The following is a 20,614-nucleotide window of genomic DNA, read 5'->3' on the forward strand; positions in this document are numbered from 1 at the left end:
GACCTCGTTGACAAAGTTGAAATCACAAACCACACATTTGTTTGTCAAAATAGCTTCACGTGATCAATTTTTAGTCCAATTTTCTTATTTCATCTAAATTATTTAGTCGATACATGAACATCAATTGATTGTTTAGAGTGCAAAACAATTCAGGTACCACCTAATGTGAAAACATACACTTCAATTTTTCCTTTTCTTGAAGGTATTGCTGAAAGTCTCAACCGGAGACGACAAAAATTGAGTAGTAAACAATTTTGTCGCATAAAGGTGGCTGATGTTGTTGATACGTTAATTCTATATTCCACTTTTTGTTTTAAATTACACAGAGATGAGATGAAAATGCAACATTTTTCGATTGTGTATGCAAGTCAAATTGCATATACTGATGAAATGACTAAGTGCTTCATTTTTTCAGAAAACTTATCACAAGGAATCAAATAGTTTGACAACCTTTTTGAAAAAGAGGTCCTGTTCGTGAATATATTTAAAGCAAGTGATTTATTGACTAATCAGAGATAGGTATTAACTTTTCACATAGTATTAGAGTGAATTAAGCCCTGCTATTGTATTTTTGCCAAACTAGAATATGAAGTGAACATCACTTCCAACAGTCGAGACAACGGGCGCGTTTCACGCGCATCGGGGCGTCGCCACGATCAACAACTCTCCTTTCTTCGGATTACATACTACTGCGCATGAGAACCACGGCCGTTAACATAACAGCGATCCGCAAAGCGGTAAGACTGAAATTGAGCAATCTAAACAGAAAGCGAAGTCATTTTGTCGCAAAGTTAAGCGCGGAAAGAAGTCAATTATCTACTAGGTATCGGGGGGAGGTAATATTTGAAAAAAGCTAAATAAAATTAAATCATTGTTGAAAGTTTGATAATGCTGCGTACTGAGAAAATAATTGATATGCTCGTCCTCCATCCAATAATTTTTAAAGGAAAAATGAAATGAAAATAGGTAGAATTAAGTTTTGAATGTCTGAGACTTTTCACTGTCTCTAAAAAAACTACTTGGAACGAGGATAGAAACTTTGTTGTTCAATCTATTCATTTTTTACTAAAAATACAAAAAGAAACTGAAGTTGATGATTTTGAATGAATTCCAAACCAAAAAACATTTACTGCTTGATTTCAATGGAGAGCAATTTTACATACAGAAAACATTTGACAAAAATTCAGAGGAGCCTTTTTGCTTTTGTTTGTGTTGCTGAAATAGTAAAACCTTACGTTGGATGCAAAATATTTTAAAAAATTTACGTAAAAACTTTTTTCTTTACACTGAAACGAAAGTTATGAAGAAGCTATAATACAAAGAAATGGTTGTCTCAACATGAAATTCTTTTCTGTCAGAAGAATAGAAAAACAGTACTGTCGGAAACTTTTTACATTGATAGCTTTTTCTTGAATTTTAAATTGTTTATTCTTCACCACATTTAACAATTTTTAAAATGTATCTACGGGTTTGAAGTTTTCAAAAAAAAATGTGTTATTGTTTGAAACTTGGCATTATGCTCTAAAGTTGCTCATTGAAACTGCCCTCAGTTATACAGAATTAAAGCTCTCAGTTATGCAAAAAAAACATGCACTCAAATTTTTATTTTTAAAAATTTTAACCAAATTACTTTTTCAGACCTACGAAAGGCAAGGCTTATGAATACTTTGAAATATTTCCCATTATAGACCCCTCAGGAAATTGTAAGAAATTATAGCCCCCAATAAATTATCTTTTTCATGAGGGAATGTTTCTATATTTTAAAATACCACCGATATCAAAGGGTACTCTAATAACTACAACACCATTTTTAATTTAAAGTGTACTTATAAAAACAAATCGTTTTCAAGTAATCTAGCCTTGCTGTACAAACCAGGCCGAACAGATCCGCCATTACTTGATAGGTCATCAAAAAGTCCGATGCTCCTAGTCAAGTGATGCCAGTAGCAGACTAAGAGACCTAAAAAATACTGATAGTCAGACGCTTTAGGTGCAGGGGAATTGAAACAATGGTTGGCTTAATACACTACAGAAAAAATTTGTTCGTTCTTGCTAATGTAGTTGTCAATGAAATTATACCAATAATATTTCAATCCATTTTTACTCAAAAAATTGGTACTTCTGAAATGAAATGGGTGTAAAATTTCAAGATAACGTTCAAGAAATTTCTAATTCTTACTCTTATTGGTTTTGGGCTACTTCTATTTACAATTAATGTGCATTTTAACTGCAGGGATTTTTCTCTTTTTGTCTTAATTGGCTCAATTTCTTCTTCTGTTATAAGATATGTTATACTACTTATTTCGCTTTCCAATCCAAATGCCTCTGTTAAATTTATCAACAATTCAAAAATGTGAAAGTCTTTGATCGAATGAATATTGTAATTTTCTCCTTTTTCCATTGTTGATTCCGTTTTTTTAATGAAGATGATTCTAGCAGTTTATTTCATTTTTGCTTCTTGCTACTAGTGCTATAGACTTAAACGCCAAAGCTTAGTATCGGTTGTACTTAAACTTTATAGGTTTTAAGAAGCTATGCAGTTGTTAAAATTTACCTCAATTCAAGAAATAAACAAAAAAATTTGGACATTTTTGATCATTATTCAAAATAATGCCAATTTAAATTTTTTGTCAATCTTTTCCAATAATTATTTCAGAGACCTTTTCTGACTGATTGTTTCTATCTTCAAGATTTTCCTCTATTTTCTTTCAGATTCAATAGGTGCCATTTTTCTCATTTTTCTATATTGAGGGTCAGTTTTTGTTCCGTAAGAAACAGTCGGCAACAGATTCCAGTGACTTCGTAAAATGTTCTTTTCGAGAACGCGCATTGTGCGTCACAACAGAGTAATCAGTGAACAAGGTTGTATTGGAGTCATAGCAGAAGTCTTTAATATCGTTTATAAAATGTGATCTTAGAGAAGTGGTCTTAGCACCAAACCCTGCGCCACCACATATTCTGTTGTTAAGAATTCCGATCTAACTCAACCTGATAGCACAGATTCTTTTCTGTCACGCAAATAAGATTTCAGTAAAGTTAGTACAGAACCTCTCATTCCTATATGTTCTAACTTTTACGAGATCAAATTGCTTTCAATTGTGTGGAATGCTTTCTTTAGATATTTTAGATATGTGAAGACAGCTTTTACTTCTTTTAATTCATGTTCCCAGTCTTTTCTTATGCCCTCGAGAAAACATAGCAATGCGTCAGTTGTCCTCTTTTTTGGGGTCAAGAACCAAACTGATTCTTATTATCAAATGAACTTTCTCGAAGAAGGTGGTCATTCGTTTACAGAAGATCCTTTCTAAAATTTTTCCAATCGCTCGAAATAAGCCAATTGTCCTGTTGTTTTCTGCTTCATCAACATATCTGACCTTATGGATTGGGCTTACTACTTGAAACATTTTGGGCATTCTATTTTGAAAACACTTTTTGACTAGAAAGACCAAAGTAGGATTTACAGCATATTCTATTTGTTTGATTTGAGTGTGATGTTTTTCAGTCCTTAAATATCAATGCTATGCTTAGTTTTCAAACTTTTATTGACTGGTGACATTTTGTTTATATTTGTTTGGGTCGAAAGCATGCTATATAAAGTTCTTTTGTGTCTTTTATTTTTTCCAGGTTCAACTATTTTATTCGACAAATTTTTTTCAATAGTTATATGGAAACTGTTGAAGTTTCAGTCTGTTTCTCTGATAAAATTTTAATTTCCTTTAGTGTATTTCCGCTCAATTTTTTATCTTACTGAAAAAAGCTGCTGAAGTTTTTTTGACTTTTGTGCCACATTTTCTAACAAAAGTGTCTATTGTTTTCTCCTATTTTTTTTGCAGCTTATTTTTGATTATATTATTGAACTTTCCCTTGCCTTGTTTCCATTGGTTTTGTGCCTCAAACAAATTTGGTGTAACTCGTGTTTTTTCGCTGGTAATTTCTTTATTATGTTGTCAATCCAATTTGGTTGCCTAGAGTTTTTTGATCTTTTCAAGGGAATATAATTGTTGACTTCTCAATGACAGCTTCGTGGAACTTTTTAAAAGCACAATCACAATACATAGCCTATGTTTTGTCATAGGTCTACCTAATTTGTCCTTTATCTTAAAAATCATTTTTCTGAAAATAATTGGTCAGCAAGAACTGACCAATCTAAAAAAGTCGTTTTCAGTGGTTTAGATTTCTTGACGTAGTGAGAGAACTTAATCTGGACAGTATAATAATCACTTACTGCCAATTTGATTATTTTATTTTCTACTATTTTCGAGAAGTAAACTACGTCGATACAAGTTCCCGACTCAGCTGTTTCTCTTTTATACCCAACGTTTGCCATATTTGACATATTGGTTAGGTTGAAAGAATTAGGGATGTCTTTTAACTTTGTAAGCGTGATGTTTCTGCTACTGTGGTCAATAATAAAATCACCGCAAACAATATGCTATTGTTTGGATTTCGAATTATTCAACTGTTAAAAATAGTCTCACGGCATTCATTAGTGGTTTTATAGTTTCTGTACATGCTGTCAGTTGATTTACTTCACAGTCGGACCAATGAAAAACGTTCTGAACTTAAAATTTTGTTTCTTATTTCAAACTTTTGCATTGTTTTGCAATTAAGACCTCATAGGTCAATGCATGATGCCACTCATATCGATTTGTCCCTGTTTTATCATTTAAAAATAATAAACATAGTGAATTCTTTTATTTGTCTCGAGAAAAATCTTGCGATAGAAAAACACTGATGCGATAGAAAAGTGAGGACAAGTTTCAATGAGTGGTGAAAATGATGCAGTAATAGTATCAGTCCTTCGCCTGCAGAAAATAGTCTCAATTTATGCAATTTTGACTTGAATTTGTTTTCACGGGCAAATGAGAAAAAAAATTTCACTGCAACTCCATTAAAATTTTATATCAATTGCTAGCGAGTATTTAACCCAAATAGTGAAAAGCGAGGAGGACGTGGAGAAACTTGATGTGTAGCTGTTATGGCACAAATGTAGGATCTTTTCCGTTTGTCCACCCCCCCCCCCCCCCCCAGCTTAGTGGGTTCATTTTATTTGCACCCCCAGCCCTCCCCCAGGCGCACGTGCTATATTTTAACATTTACTGTGCAATGGCATGTGCTCTGTAACTGGGGGGGGGGGGGGGGGGGGGGAGCATAACGTACGGGGGGGGGGGGCACAAACGAAAGATCCCAAATGTATAGCAGTATACTTGTAATCGGCCATTTTACACATTCTCGTCTTGAATTTATCAGACAGATTCTAGCCATCGGCTGGTTACCAAATGTAACATCTTGAAGATAAGTGAAACAATTGAATTGAACTTGCAAACTCAGTCATTTTGACGTTCAGTTACACTTTACATGACACAGTCATCTGTCAGAAAACTTGATGTCCCCCAAAAGCGCTAGAGACTCGCTTGGAATCTTGCCTTTTAGGCCGCAAATAACTCTTGAACGTCTCATTACCGCTTGAATCAATGGATCGAAACTTTCAATCTGGTAAATTTCAATCGCAAAAAATCTCGCTTTCGACGGGACATTGAGCGCTACCCAACGAGTCGCATTCTCGGTGGATTAAAACAAAAAGATGAGCCAGGCTTAAGAACTGACTATCGTCTATAATCTAGTACAGGGGAAATGGGGAAAATATTTCTAGACAACGCAGGCCAAACCTTGCAATTCGTTCTCTACGATACCCCGATGCTTATTTACACGAGCCGGAAAAGCCGTTCAAAACTGAAAAATGTCAAATTTAGAAGATTTAAACTCTTAACTGGAAAAATCCTCCACGGAGAAAAACTCCATATATACAGGTAAACACCACTATATTTGGACTTGCAGCGAAATGTGATCTACAAACGAGGGTTGAAACCCTAAATGGGGTGTTTAAAGCGAATAGGAGAAATTCTAGTATCCAGTAGGAATTACGCCTGGAGAGAGTAACAGCCACTGAAAGCCTGAGGAACGTGTTTTTGTATGAGTGAAGACAGGAAGCGCAACAAAAGTTTTGTTCTTGCCTGAACAATCAACCCAGATTTTAACAATTACCATCAACAGCATTTTTTTCTTGCAGTAACTTTTGTTGTTAAACGGCAATTACCATTTAAATCTTGACTACCCGTTAAAGATTATTTTATTAATTATAGTTGCCAGCAAAATCTGTCTATATGAACAATTAAGTTTTTATTACTAAATTGTTTTTCATTTATTACAAATTCACATAATGACAATTTTTTAAAGGCTAAGAAAAACAATACTTTAATACCATTTAAAAATTTCCTTGGCAAATTCTGTGCCGAAGTTATTAGAGTGCATAATGACCATTTAACACCCAATTTCATGTAATCTCGCAATTTTTCGTTCATTAAATATCATTTCAAATGTTCTGAATTGTTCGCTCGTTTTATTTGTTATCTTCGTTTTTATCAATTTTTGAAATTCAGCAGACAAAAGTGAATGCGTCTCGTGAAATCTTATCGTCGACAAATGAATTCGGTCTGTAATTCGCTAATTTTGCTTTCCCTTCTATACTTGATCTTCAAAATTACAACAAATCTTAACAATTTATTTTTTTCAAATAACTATTTTTTCTCCGCTCACTTTAGAGAGCATTTTCCTCGGTAATTTTGAGGTATCATCAATTGAAAACATAGCCACCCCTAATAAATGTCGATGTGAAAACTCTTTATATCTTTTGTGCTATAATTAGTTAGTTATAATACTCAAAATGTAGCTTTCTCGTGGTTAAATAATAAATTGTATTTCACCAAGATATATTTTCGAGTACAAAGACCTATAAACGATATAAGCGTTGATCACTGAATCTAGTTATAAATAATTTGCAGTCGGCGGTCTTACCACTTTTTGTTCACAGGTCGAATATCATATGACTGCTTGTAAATAATTACCAAATTAAACCCGAACTACAAAAACAGTTTCAAAAATTGCGAAAGATTCTTAGATTAGAAAGCGCAGACACCGCTAATGCAATAAAAAATCGAAATAAAAAAGGCATGCAAAAAAATTAAAGCTCCTAATCATATACTTTATTTATGCATTTTGATTTTTTTTATTCGGTTAAAAAAATGCGTTCAGCTCCTTTCAAATTTGTTCTGGTTTCGGCTCTTTTGGTGTTCGGCTACTTGTAACTTTGGCTCTCTGGCACGGAATCGATTCCGTGTTGGAACTTCTACGGACTTTCTTTAAATATACTTCCAATTTTCCAGTTATTAATAGCCTCCCAGACAATCTGCGAAAAAGTGGAAAACAAACAATGGCGTTTTCAATGAATGTTGAAAAGTTTAGATTAAATGGAAAATTACACGCTGTAAAAGTGCCCTATCATCTAAGCTATTATACTAAAAATTTTTGCTGTGACTACATACACGCACTTGACTTCAAATAGACATCACGCACAATTTTGATGTTAGTAGCTGATGATAATTTTTGCTCATCAGTTCATTAGCTCTCAATTCTTTTTCAAGGTGACATGGTGATGACAAGGATACAAAATGCTCATTAAAGTATCTTATCCTCCCGGGTCGAGGTTTTTGGGTGAATTATTGTAAGAAATGCAGTAATTGCGGTTTAAAAATTTCACCGCTTTTCACCTCATTTCTTACAAAAATTCACCATATAACCTCGACCCGGGCTCTCATTGTTGCAACCCTCCATGAAATGGTAGTTAGGAACTTAATGCAAGCCCGACTTTTCGTTGGGACAACTTTGGTCGATAACCTAATGATCTTAAAGATATAATAAGTGATATCATTGAAAGCTTAAAAAGTTGAATCAACCGTTGATAAATATTTTCTAATTCGCGCATGTTTTCTAATGTAGTGAAAACATGCGTGCATTAGAAAACATTATAATCTCAATACATTAGAAAACGTATTGAGATATTTTCTAATGTATTGAGATATTTTTAGTTTGAAAAAAGAAAACTGAAGCATAAATGACACTCTCGATACAAATTGTGGATTAAGAAGACAATTAGCAGTTTTGTTATTACCCAGAGCACTGTTCACAGAACAAAAATGTCTTTGATTTTGTCCCAATTAACTACTAATAAAATTCGGTCAATAAATGTTTTGGATAAACATCAAAGTTTAAAAGGGACCGAAAATTAGATTTTTTGATCAAAACACTTCTGTTTGACACATCAAATTTGGCACATCAAGATAAGGTGGAACGATCTCAAACTTCTCAGAGGCGCAAATATTTCCACTTCAAAAAAACTCGAATCAAGTTTTTCCAGCATGAATGCTAAGTTAGTGGAACAAAAAGTGTACTTTTAACATATCTTGAGATATCGATTAAACTTGTGGAGCTGTGAGAAAACTCAAATTAGTTAAGCGTTTGTTTGCATACATCTCAGCTACCCAGATTTCACGTTTTGTTAGTTGTGATAAGTTACCTACCAAATAATGCGTTGGAAAAATAATTAAAACATATGGTAAAATACGAATCGGTTTTTGATTTAATGATTTAAGTGATTGGATAAAAAGTCCATACATAAAAATTTTTTGAGTTATATTTGCGATATTTTCAATGTACGTGTCTAGGAAGAGCGAAAGAGAAACATCGGTTGCCCACTTGAGTTGAGGCTAATTTACAATAGACAGTTAAAATTAAAAACAAACAGTATTTGCAGTTTTGTGTTATTGATAGTTTTATGTAACCTTTTGTCATTACTAATTTTAATTTTGCACATTTAAAAGTAATTTGAGCCTTAAAACTGTGCCGAAATTGTTACTTTTGGATTGCTTTCTGAAACAAATGTATCATAGCAGAGCACTTTTTAGTTTTTGGCGTGGTTTATCTCATGTCTTATTGTCCATGCGCGTTCAATAGAATCAAATACGGATTCAATTTCTTATTGAAAACAAAATACATTGCAAAGCCATTTGAATTCTCGCTGAGTGAAGCAAATGATTTTTTTGGCAGTTTGAACTTTTCATTTCTATGACAATATTTTGAATTTGGGAGTTTTTTGTTTTTAAAATAACGAAGAGTGATGACCAATCAAAAATGATATTCAATCAAACGGATTCCGCAAAATGTGTTTTAATCAGCGAGTTTAGTGATATAATTTTTTAATTATGTTGACAATATTATAAGTGATATCTATTGAAAACATGAAAAAATGAATTAATCTTTAATGCTTGATATAATCAGATACTTTCCAGGTACAAAAAGGAACAAAGTCAGCAAAAAATGAGGCTAAAATATCCCTCTCGACACAATTTGTGGACTAGCAGCTCAATTAGCAGCTTTGCAATTACCTGCAGCACTCTTCGCCAGAACAAAAATGTCTTTAGTTTGGTCTCAATTAATTACTAATAAAGTTTGATTAATAGAGGTTTAGGCTAATTACATGCTCAAAAAGCGTTAACGTCAAAACTTAAATAGGACCAAATATTAGATTTCTTTATCAAAACACTTCCATTTGACACAACAGATTTGAAGATAAGGCGAGAGTGGCCCTAAAACTCTCATAGTCGCAAACATTTCTGCTCCATAAAAACTCAGTTTTTCTAACAAAAGAGGCTAAATTACTAGAGCAAAAAACGGACTTTTAAAATATCTTGAAATATTGATAAAAATCGAATAGAGGATAGAAAATTAAATTTAGTTAAGCGCTTGTTTGCATTCATCTCAGTTTTCATGCTTTTTTAGTTTTGATAAGTGGCTTACCAAATGATGGGTTGGAAAAATATTTAAAAACATGTGGCACTTTGCCACTCGGTTTTTGATTTAATGATTTAATTGATTGGAATAAAAGTTGTCATGCATCCGGATATAATAATTTTTTGAAGAGTTATGTTTGCAATGTTTTCAATGCACGTGTTTAAGTGGCGCAAAAGAGAAACTTCGGTTGGGTCAATTTAGGCTGATTTACAATGCACAGTTAAGAATTGAACACAAACAGTAGTCGCAGTATTGAGTTATCGATAGAATATTTTTGTACCTTAAAAATAACTCTGAGCTTAAACTTGTGCAGAAATTGTTACTTTTTGTTAGCTTTCTCAATCAAATATATCACAGCAGAGCACCTTTGGCGTCATTTAACTAATCTCATTTTGTTCTTGTGCGATGAATGGAGCCAATTAAAATTTCAATTTTTAAGCCAAAAAAAGTATTGAAAAACCAATAAAGCGCCAAGGAGTCAAGCGAATTTAACAGTTTCGTCTTTTCATTTTAATAACAATATTTGGATTTTGAGAGTTACCTGGCCTTACAATCATGAAGAGTGATATCCTATCAAACTGACATTAAACCCAATCAATTGCTCGAAGGGTATCTTATTAAGTGATTTTAGTGATATATTTCTTTAATTATGATGACGAGAAGTTTCAAATTATTTGTAAAGTGGTTTTTCAAAACAAAAAATTTTATCGTTAATAACGCCACATAACGATCGGATGAATTTTTGTGATTTAGACTGCCTAGAATTTTCTTTATCGTGCATGATCTTATAAGCAAAAATTTATCATGTAAGAAGACATAATAAATCTGATCCTTCGTCATTTAAGACTTAACTGAACACTTTTCATCGCATAAAAATGTGTATAAGACGCATTACAAAGTCTTATTCAGACGGCTCATAATCTGGCAACCGAAGCCAACGAGGAGGGGTCACCAAACTTGGATGTCCTTTTTCATTACGTGTTTAATTATTCATAGTCGCATGCACTGTCACTATATTATAAGTTGGTAAGTTTATATCGAAGAAAACATATAAATTGCCATGAACCAGTAAATAAGTACATAACTCTTAGTTTTCGTTCGAATAATTGTGACGAGTCTCTAATATCCCGAAGCATGAAAGAACCATGATGACAAGGCAAAAAAAGATACGCTATCTGCTAAAAAAGTAACTTTTTATTTATCATAGCGGAACTTGCATTTTCTGATAGCTGAAAACCAATTGGTTAAACGTTCAGCGTATAACATTTATTTTGTGACAATAAGCGTCGGTTGTGTAAAAATCACGCAGAAAAACGAATTTAGCACTTCTTCATTGAAACAAAACTTAGATAACACTGACACTATGATCCACGGATCGTGTTTTGAAGTTAGGCCAATGATGCCCCTCAAAAATTGAGTCGATTGCCAAATTATTTTGAAATTGAAATTTTTCTTCAGACGAAAACAAAAGTTAAAATTGGTTCAGCTGTGTTCGTTTTTTGTTCACATCAACACTTCTCAATATATATTAGAACACAGCACATGTCCTGAAAAAACAAAAATCGAATCAACTAATGACATGCCAATAATCTTTTCTACAGTAATATCAGACTAAGACAAGCAAAGAACCCATGACTCCAGATGCACAATTTTTTAAAAAAGAAACAACTAGAAAACTTTTGTTTTTCATAATCTAATGTTTTCAGACACAAATTTTTGAAAAACAGTGCAGTCAAAGTAAAATAAACACCTAACTATATTCCAGAATTTTTAACAACAGCATATCATAAAACTTTAGAAGTCATAAAATATCTTAAAGCAGTTTCAATTGCTGAAAAAAGGAAAATAGAGAAAAAAATGAAGGCATTATACACAAATTCAATCAATCAATGAAGAAGTTAGCTGAAAAATGAAACAAATGAATTGACAAAAATTACTTTGTTCTAAAAGGCAGTTGAGAACTGTGTTTTGTTGAGAGCGAGCAACAAGTTTTTGCAAGAAAAACAACAAAACAAATACGAGAACAAAAAATTCACTTCTTTTTAAAAAAAACTGTCGAAATTAAAAAACCGGTTCGTATGAACACAAGCACCTTATTCGATGAAACTTTTGCACATTAGCAACCGAAGAAACTTGTCATTGAAGAGACTAAGATTTAATACAACAAGACTACAGCAAGTTTTTGCAAAACCTAAGTAACTGGTTATATATTTTTTTAAATATTAACAGTATTAGAGTCACGGAAAGCCTTAGCTTAGCTACGCACTCAGAGAAAAGTTGCATTTAAATGAATTTCCATTAGCAGCTGAATACACTTGTCAGTATTCTGAATAAGTGCTGCGACAGAAATAAGTAAAACAATTACATGAAAAACTCACAAAATCACTAATAATTCTTGAAAAACAATAGCTAAGACCCGAAACAATTAACTCGAGTGAAAAAGTAGTAAAACTCAAAATATTGACACGATTTCTTGGAAGGCTTAAATATAAAAACTGACTTAAGTCGTTCAATCATGAGAAACAAAAAAAAATTGTGCGAAACCATATTAATGAGTGAGGTGTCTTCAGGGAAAAAATTATTTGTCGCATGGTTATACTAAAAACTCAAAGAAAGAGTAGGAATAACGTCAATCCCAATCAACACAGCTGCTGAGTGATGGAAATAGCCAAAGCCCTAATTGAATTCATGGCCCCTGATCAAATCGTTGTAACAACCAATAACTTTTAACGGGAAAAAATAAATCGGCCAACTTAATCTCTATTGAAAACATATGGGGCCTGTCCCTAATGCGATTCGTTCAATAAGACAACAAAACATTCAACGAATAGACAAAAAACACAAAAAATCACTAAAAGTTTTTGAAATCAAATATCGTAAAAGCTACTAGGCGACGGCGTTAATTATGTTTATTTATACCTTATGAATAACCAACAAGACCGGTCATTAATGATACTAATTGATAGGATATGAGAAATAATTTAAAAAGGGGCAAAACTCAATTATCCATTATTGTTTTAAGGCTACGAATAGTGTCAGTGCCATGAAAAGCTATAAAAGAGTTGCTCCTTGATGAACGCAAGCAATTCATGCTAATCAAAAAAGTCTCTGAAAATATGAAAATTTGTTCAAAGACAAATTTCTCACTCCATTTTAAAGATAGTTTGTGAAAATCATGCTTCAGACCCACCTAATTTTTTTGCTCCTTTTACTACTACAGCGTGATCAAAATCGCCACTTAAAATTTACTTCTCATTGACGCCGAAAAGCCAAAAAAATTGATGAACAGATCTTTACAAAAGCAACACATCAATAGAATCCAAATGATCTTTATTGCCAGAAAAGACAGCACACCAATACAGTCCAAATACTTTGGATTGACAAAAAATGAACGCAGTTTAACATGAGACATATAGCAGAAAGACAGCCCGGTAAAAAGTGGCAAAAACCACCAAAACCATCAAACAACCCAACAGAAAAAATCAATAAGATTCAAAAAAATTGAGATGTCGATCTCAAATTCGATCTTTATGTTAAAATCAGAAAACTGACTGAAATGCGTTTCAATCAATGTAACCTACGAATGACTCCAAAACCATTTGAATGAATGAGGTGTCTTAGGAGAAAAAAATTATCAAAATGGTTGTAACAAAATTAGGACGGCCATTTAAAAAGCCTAATGCAACCGATAATAGCCTCAATATCAATAAGAATGAAAATGATCCTACCGCGGAGCTCGACTTTATGATTAAAGCTTCATGAAAAGTCCAGGTAAGGGTTGAACGTTTATCTCATAGTCGAGAACCCTAGTTAAAAACCTGCGAATTTTTTTTCATAAGTGGAGTCAGAACGTTTTCATCAGCAAAAATTGGTCTCATCAAAAACAGTTGGGGTGGTTTGCATCTCGCGTTCCTGTCAATGCATTCCTAATTTGAGAGCCAGCTTTCCTTTTGCGCAATTGGGTCTGAAAACGTCACAATTTGGAAAACTCTATACATGATAAATAACTAACTGAGCTTCAATCTAAAGTATACCGGAAACTTTTTATGCTGAAACCAAATTCCAGAACAAATTTCAGGTTGAGCCAAAATCGAGGTCTTTTTTTGTCGGGAGAAGTTTGATGGCAGCCTATATATTTCGCAAAACTCTTTTAATGCTCAATATCTGTCGCAAACAAGGTTTTTTTCATACCTAGTGTCAGTCGAGTGCAGTTTTTTCATAAGTCGAGCTCTGGACAAAAGAGACTTGACTATAGCTTCAATTGTGCTTATTAAGAACGGTCAAATTAGCGAAGACAGTTGCTTGATTAGGGAATTTTCTGGGAAATTTTGGTGGATTTCAGTTGAAAACCGACGAAATATCACAAACTTTTGCAGGAAATGAACTGCTATAAAACTTAACCTCGTCTGCTGAAAACCGGTTCGTAGAAACTATAAGAGAATTGAATATGAACCAAAAACAACTTGAGTTTATTATAATCTGACATTATTATAATCCGACACTAAAATGATTATTATAATCTGACATAATTTGACCGCAACTCCAATAATCATAACGCTTGTCTACTTTGGTCGGCAGGGGAGCTGGCTTGTGATGATGATTTCAAAAAATAAGTGTAAATTATTTCAAAACAGAAGCAAAAATTGCGAACAAATTATGCACAATAGATGTCAGATTGAAATTAAAATATAATAAAAATTAAATTATTAATTAAAATGTTTGATTAATGATAAGCGTTTTGATCGGGATTACAAATTTGACACTTACTTTGAACTGAAGTGAAGAGATGAACTGATAAAGCAGCAAAAATGTGCAGATAAAAACCAGTTGTGACCATTTTGGATGTTTGTTTTGGATTGTTTTGTTTGTTTATTTGTTCACGCGGAACTGGTGGTATTGCAAACATAAAAATAGAAATTGAAAAAGCGTAGCAAAAAGATGAAGTTTTAATGAAGCAAGCAAACTTTTAATATTTACCTCACGCGTGATTGGTCAAAAGATTAAAGATTGCTCCATAGAAAGGGTGTTTCCATTAAAATGTGGGTTAATTTACCCCAACACGGAAGTCTATATGGAGATATATAAAAAATACCATCTACAAATCATAAATAATCAGAATAAAATTTTGCCTGACATTTTTGAGTCAAAGTTCATCTAATGATGGTGATTATAGTGCTCAAAAACTTACGAATTTTAAGAAAAAAGCATTGATATTGCATGCGAAAAACTTGACAAACAGTAGTTTGAAAAAAACTCACCTTCAATTGATTCCTCCTTGTTTTTGTGCATTTTTAACGCAAACATTTGACTTATCTCTTCAATTAAAAAAATTTAATTTGTCTGCTATGTCTGCAATTGACAAAAAAAATGAATTTTGATTAAAATCAATCTTTGCCTGCTCAGAAATCCTTGCTAACTCTTTTTTTTGCGCGGAACTCAATAAGAGTTCGAGACGGAAGTTTATTTTGCAACTAACAACGCAAAATGCATAAAAATTTCATTTTTGGAGGCCGCGAAACGATCGGCGATATGATGCCGTTTTTTTCAAAGTCAAAAAATTTTCCACATTCTCAGAGATAGGAAGACTAACACTTTTTTGATCATAGAGTAGCAGATTGTAAACAAAATAACAGGTGCCAGAGTTCCGCAAAATCGGTTAGTAGTCGGTTCCCTACAAATATATAAAAGCCGAACGCTCTGGGTATCAAAATTTTTCCCCTCTCAATGGAAGCTTATTCTGGAAAAACAATAGTTGGAGCTGTACAATCAAGCTGCTACTCTACTGGTCTAGTGGAAAAACGAATAGAAACAGAAATTTCTGCAAGTTCTGACCCCCCCAGAATAGATAGTTAGATAGTTTCATATATTTTTTAAAAAAGGTCAACTGTCCGCGGTGGCTTCTAATTGTTCCCACAGTTTTTAAAAAAAAATGTGAGATTTTTATGCTAGCCTCACTTTTTCTGTTCAAACAATTTTTGACTATTTTTGATGGCATCCCATGCGAGCATATGTGGTGTCAATTTGAGCTCTCTAGGTCTAGATTTTCAATACGAAGAGAAATTTCAGGAAACTTGATTTTTTCGGAAAAAATCACTCTTTTCTGTCCACAATTTCATGGAAAGTAGCCTAAATTTTGATCAAGTTTCAGATAAAAATGTTGGTTAAAATTGGATCATTTAAGAAAACTAGGGGTTTTTGGAGTCTATCTTTGAAAACCAGGTATCTTATTGTTTTTATCAATGTCTCCAAACAGCAACGAAAAAAAAATGTGTTTTTTCCGAAAACAATTTTGAGACAATTTTCAGCCAATTTTTAGACACTTTTTATGCAATTTTAAAACTTTCCTCACCTCAATTTTTTATCCAATGTTCAATTGGTTGTAAATTTTGGGTTCAGTCTTCATAAACGGGAAAAAATTATTTGAGATCTGTCTATTAATGATTAATTGTTAATTTTTTCTTCGAAAAGTGAAAGTAAATTTAATGATTTTCATATCAAACCTGAAAGAATAAAAAAATTTTAGATCAGACATAAACTACAGAAAATCATTTGTCCTCAACTGCAAAGCACGCGGGACATTCATAAGCGGGCCAGATAACCAGGCGACAAAAAGAAGAAAGAAAGGGAAAAATTCAAAAAGCCATCAAGTTTCTTTCTAATAATTTTGAAGGTAAAAACATTAATCTTTTAGGTAAAAATTCTGGATATATATACCTATAGGTTCTCGAGGAACCTTTTTTTGGTAATATTATGTCAAATATCAAGAAAACAAATTAACTATCGATGCAAAAATACGGAATAATTTATAAGCAAATTTTGAAAACACCAAGTATTGACGACAATAATGTCGTCAACGATTATCTCTAGATTATAGGTTGTTATTTCAAATGTTATACAAATTATTCCAGTCATTATATAGATGAAAATTTGCATATTTTCACATCGGTCCTATTTTAAAATCTATGGGACTTGTTATTAATGAAATTATATTATATGACAACAAAATAAACACTAAAAAATACCGTTCTCATTTTTTTTAAGAAAACACGTCGATTCTAAGATATAAAACATCAGCTCTAACGTAGAACCAATAAAGAGGCTGATCTTTAAATCACAAAAAAAGTAGATGGCACATCACCTTGATGAGACTAAGTTTCAAGTTGACAAAAAAGAACAAAAAGGGAGCAATCATTAAAAAATAAAGTATTCAGTAACAAAAACAGAAAATGTTTAATTGATTTTCTTTTCAACACCACTGAGAACTCTCAGCATTGTGAATTTAGGACTTCAAAGAAATCATCGATAATAAACTGATATTCATACTTCAACAAATTTAGAGACAACTCGTAGTGTCAGAGCAATCAAAGCCAATAACTCCCAACAAAATCAATAAAATTGTTAATTTATACCTTGATTTGGAAGCCAAAAAGATCGCTCATTAATCAGAAAATTCTTATTCTCCATTATTTCTCATAAATTTTGATAAACAGTGGCTTAGTAGTACTACTCATATGCTCGACAATTTTATTGCAGCGTTGAAAAACAAGAAAAAAACTTATTTCGATCAATCTCGCTTTGAAATTAATACGGCTACTCAATGGATTTCATTTGGTAGAGTTCCCCGCAACTCATACAGCTGGACCCTCATACATCTGGACGCAAATTCACCTGGGCCAATTCCTTTGGCTCCCCAGCACTGTCATTTCAAGCAGCTCCTTGAAGTTCCACTGGTTTCTCAGAACAAGAAACTCATGCACCTCCATTTCATTATAGTGCCCCGTGTCACTTATCGAGGCGCCCGCTATTATACATGGCTCTTCATACATGTGACTCATTTTGTACCTCGCTTATAAGAATATACCCTTGAATTAATTCAGTGCTGCTTACCCGAGTCGACACCAAATGTTAATCTTCTAAGATCTTATAAGAATCTTGCAGGATCTTTTAATATTAACTTTTGTTGTCGACTTGGGCACGCAGCAGTTTAATTCAGTGAATCGTCTTGAGTTTAATCCATTCGACTTTCATTCAACTCGTTGTGCTTACTTGGCGTTTTGGGTGCCACCTTAAAAACTTGGATAATATCCAAGTGGGACTTCATGCATTTGCCTTTTATGCAGCTAGTTGAAGTTCCATTTACTACAGCGCCAAATTCCTTGATGCGCTTAGTTATGTTAAATCTGGTAAATCTTGCTTGATAATTATTCTATCAAATTCCAAATCATTTGCGGTTCTATGTTGCATAGAATGAATTTGGGCTAAACAGTTTGATAAACTTAATGTTTTCTAACAGGGTACGGTACGCTAATAACATTCGGAATTTTGTTTTTGAGTTCTCAAGTGACTTCCTCTTTTCCCACGTCACTTAACTCAGTAACAATTCCGAATAAAACTTGATCAGCAACCACTTCCAACAGGAAGAAGCAAGCTTTGTCAGTAGAACCTTTTGAGTCATATTTAAATTTTTTTTGGTTATACATATACGTGTCTACATATAAACTCCAGGAGCATAAGAAGGAAACAATTTCAGTTAAAAAAACTAAGAAATGATGTTGGCAATAATTGTTTATCTGAAATATGGCTAGATTCCAGAATTTACACTGCTTTCATAAACGCCAACAAAACAAACTTTTTAGTTTTTTGCAAAGACAGACTAATTTGGGAGTGGTCAGTGTATTTTAATAGTTCCCCAAAAACAAAACTACGCAACATCTGGCTTTCAAAATTTCTCTTTTGTTAGAAATTACTCGAACAAAAATAGCAAAAATTAAACAATAAACGGTTCTAATAATCCGAAGTTTTTAGGGACGATTTCCAAGAGCAATCTGCGAGACCGATTCATAAAGCAGTTACGGATAGAAAACATTAATTTAATGGCAACCATAACATCAACTATTTGGAAAACAAAGAAAAGCGAAAATTAGAACCAATCATTCAACAGTACGATTTTACGATCTAAAGGTGACTAATAAGCAGCAAGCAACCTAAAATTCGAACTCCCTTACACATTACATTATTATTGACAGAAGTGCATCCCATCTTTATCGTGAAGTTTTTGATTCACTGATACAATTAGATCAATTTGCCGAATTAATTATTTTTGTTACAGAATTTAGCGAGTGCAAACTAATTTAAAAATGAATTTATGATAGTCAGAATTACAGCCCAAAAGTTTTCAAATAATTTATCAGACAATTGAATGTGCAGACTTTTAACAACTCAACAGTCCCAGCGTTAATGCTAATCTCTTTTGAAAGAACACGTGAGCAGCAAATACTGCTTCATGATCCAATTAATACAATATTTATGCGAAACATGGTCACAATTCTCCTTTGCCAATCAGTTCATTACAAAAATATGGTTAACAAACATATGCGCTGGAACCTTTCCACTAGTTTTTCAAATTGAAAGCCAAAGTTTGCGCTTGGTATGAGAAAGGTTTCGAGAAATTTCATTATCAACTTAATGAAAGCTCAACGGCGGAGCAGAAGACCAGCATCTGATCAATGAAGTGATAAACATCGTGAAAAGGACAACAAAATATCAATCTTGGCAAATTGTTTCGACGAAATTGTTAACGACAAAAATAAAAAAGCCAAATTACTTAATTTTGAGTTCAGTAAAGTAGGAGATTCGTCCAAATTAGGAAAATGACTGCGGCAAAAACCAATTTTCTTTTGAGGTTCGTTACTGACATTGAATGTCTTAAAGCGCTTCCTGCTCTAGGAATACATAAGTCATTGGGTCCTACTAGCATTCCTTTCTGAGCATTTCGAGATGCAGCTAGTGAACCTGCTGAGCCCGTTTGTTTTGCAATGACTGATTTCATGAAGTCGGAAACATTCTCTGCTGAGCTCAAACGAGCCATAATCATTCCACTTTATAAAAAGCATACCATGTTGATCATCTAGACTGTCGACCAATTTTGTTAACACCAGCATTAGCAAAAGTTTTTGAATCAATTACTTAACAAAAATTGAGAAAATGTGCAAAAAAGTGCCTTAATTTCCAAAACACAATTTAGTTTTAGAAAAAAATTATTCTACAACAGATGCTCTATAGTACTTAGCTGAAAAAATAAGATACAGATTTAGTGTAATTAATTGAAATAAAGATACAAAAAAACTAAAAGAAAACTACAACAGCTGCCTTTGTGGATCTATCAACAAAATTTCAACTTCATCAATCACAAGCTCATGTACCAAAGACTTTTTTCTTGGATTTTTTATATCAGCTCAAAACCAAATTGCAAGCTTCCTTTAAAATAGAAAACAAAGAGTAATACTTAACGATATTAAGTCGGGTTAGATAGAAATGGCTCAAGGAGTTCCACAGGGAAGAGTTTTAGGTCCTCTCTTGTTAAATCTATACGTTAACGATCTCAGCAACTTTTTTGTCACATGAAACAATACAATACGCAGATGACACCAAGCTCTTATGATTAAATTTCCAAAGGCAAAACAAGATTGCCCACAGAGCACACAGTTCTTTGATTTAAACCACCTGAAAATCAGTCCTGACGTTTTATTAAGTTCAAAAACAAAAAAATTGCGGTGTTCATATTGACAAACAGCTCAAGTATCTAAAACAGGTTAAAATTATTCTGCCCAAATCGGTTCAGGTTATTAAATGCATATATTTAATCAGAAACATAATTCAAACTGTAAAAAAAAATTTCGAAAGCTTTTGTTCAGAGTCGTGTTCAATAATATTCTGTCCTACTCACAACTATCAATCAAAATCTGAATACAACATTGAAGAAGCAACTGAGTTGCGGCATGAAAGCTTGTTTTCATAGAAAAAGTCTGATTCATCTGCGGATCTTAAAATCAAACTCAGTGTACTACCTATTTTGCTACTTTTTGAATACAGGGCTGTCACATACTGCCATAACAGCTTTAATAACAATAAGCATGCCTTCTCAAGC

The 20,614-nt window shown here is 33.1% G+C and overlaps 1 protein-coding gene across 2 annotated transcripts in view; it reads right to left on the reverse strand.

Moving 5' to 3' along the window:
* LOC142336779 (uncharacterized) overlaps positions 1-14,692 on the reverse strand; it is a 31,269-nt gene extending 16,577 nt beyond the window's left edge. Inside the window, exon 1 of one of the 2 annotated variants that reach the window (XR_012758906.1) lies at positions 14,455-14,692. Coding sequence is in view for 1 of the 2 variants with exons in the window: in XM_075385697.1 (XP_075241812.1) it covers positions 14,455-14,593 (139 nt within the window). In the remaining variant the exon portion in view is untranslated. The remainder of the gene's footprint in view (positions 1-14,454) is intronic. The other variant, XM_075385697.1, reaches the window with a different exon arrangement.
* Positions 14,693-20,614: the final 5,922 nt, after the last annotated feature.

The sequence above is a fragment of the Convolutriloba macropyga genome, chromosome 3 (assembly GCF_964194025.1).
Source record: "Convolutriloba macropyga chromosome 3, txConMacr16.3, whole genome shotgun sequence".
Classification (NCBI taxonomy): domain Eukaryota; kingdom Metazoa; phylum Xenacoelomorpha; order Acoela; family Convolutidae; genus Convolutriloba; species Convolutriloba macropyga.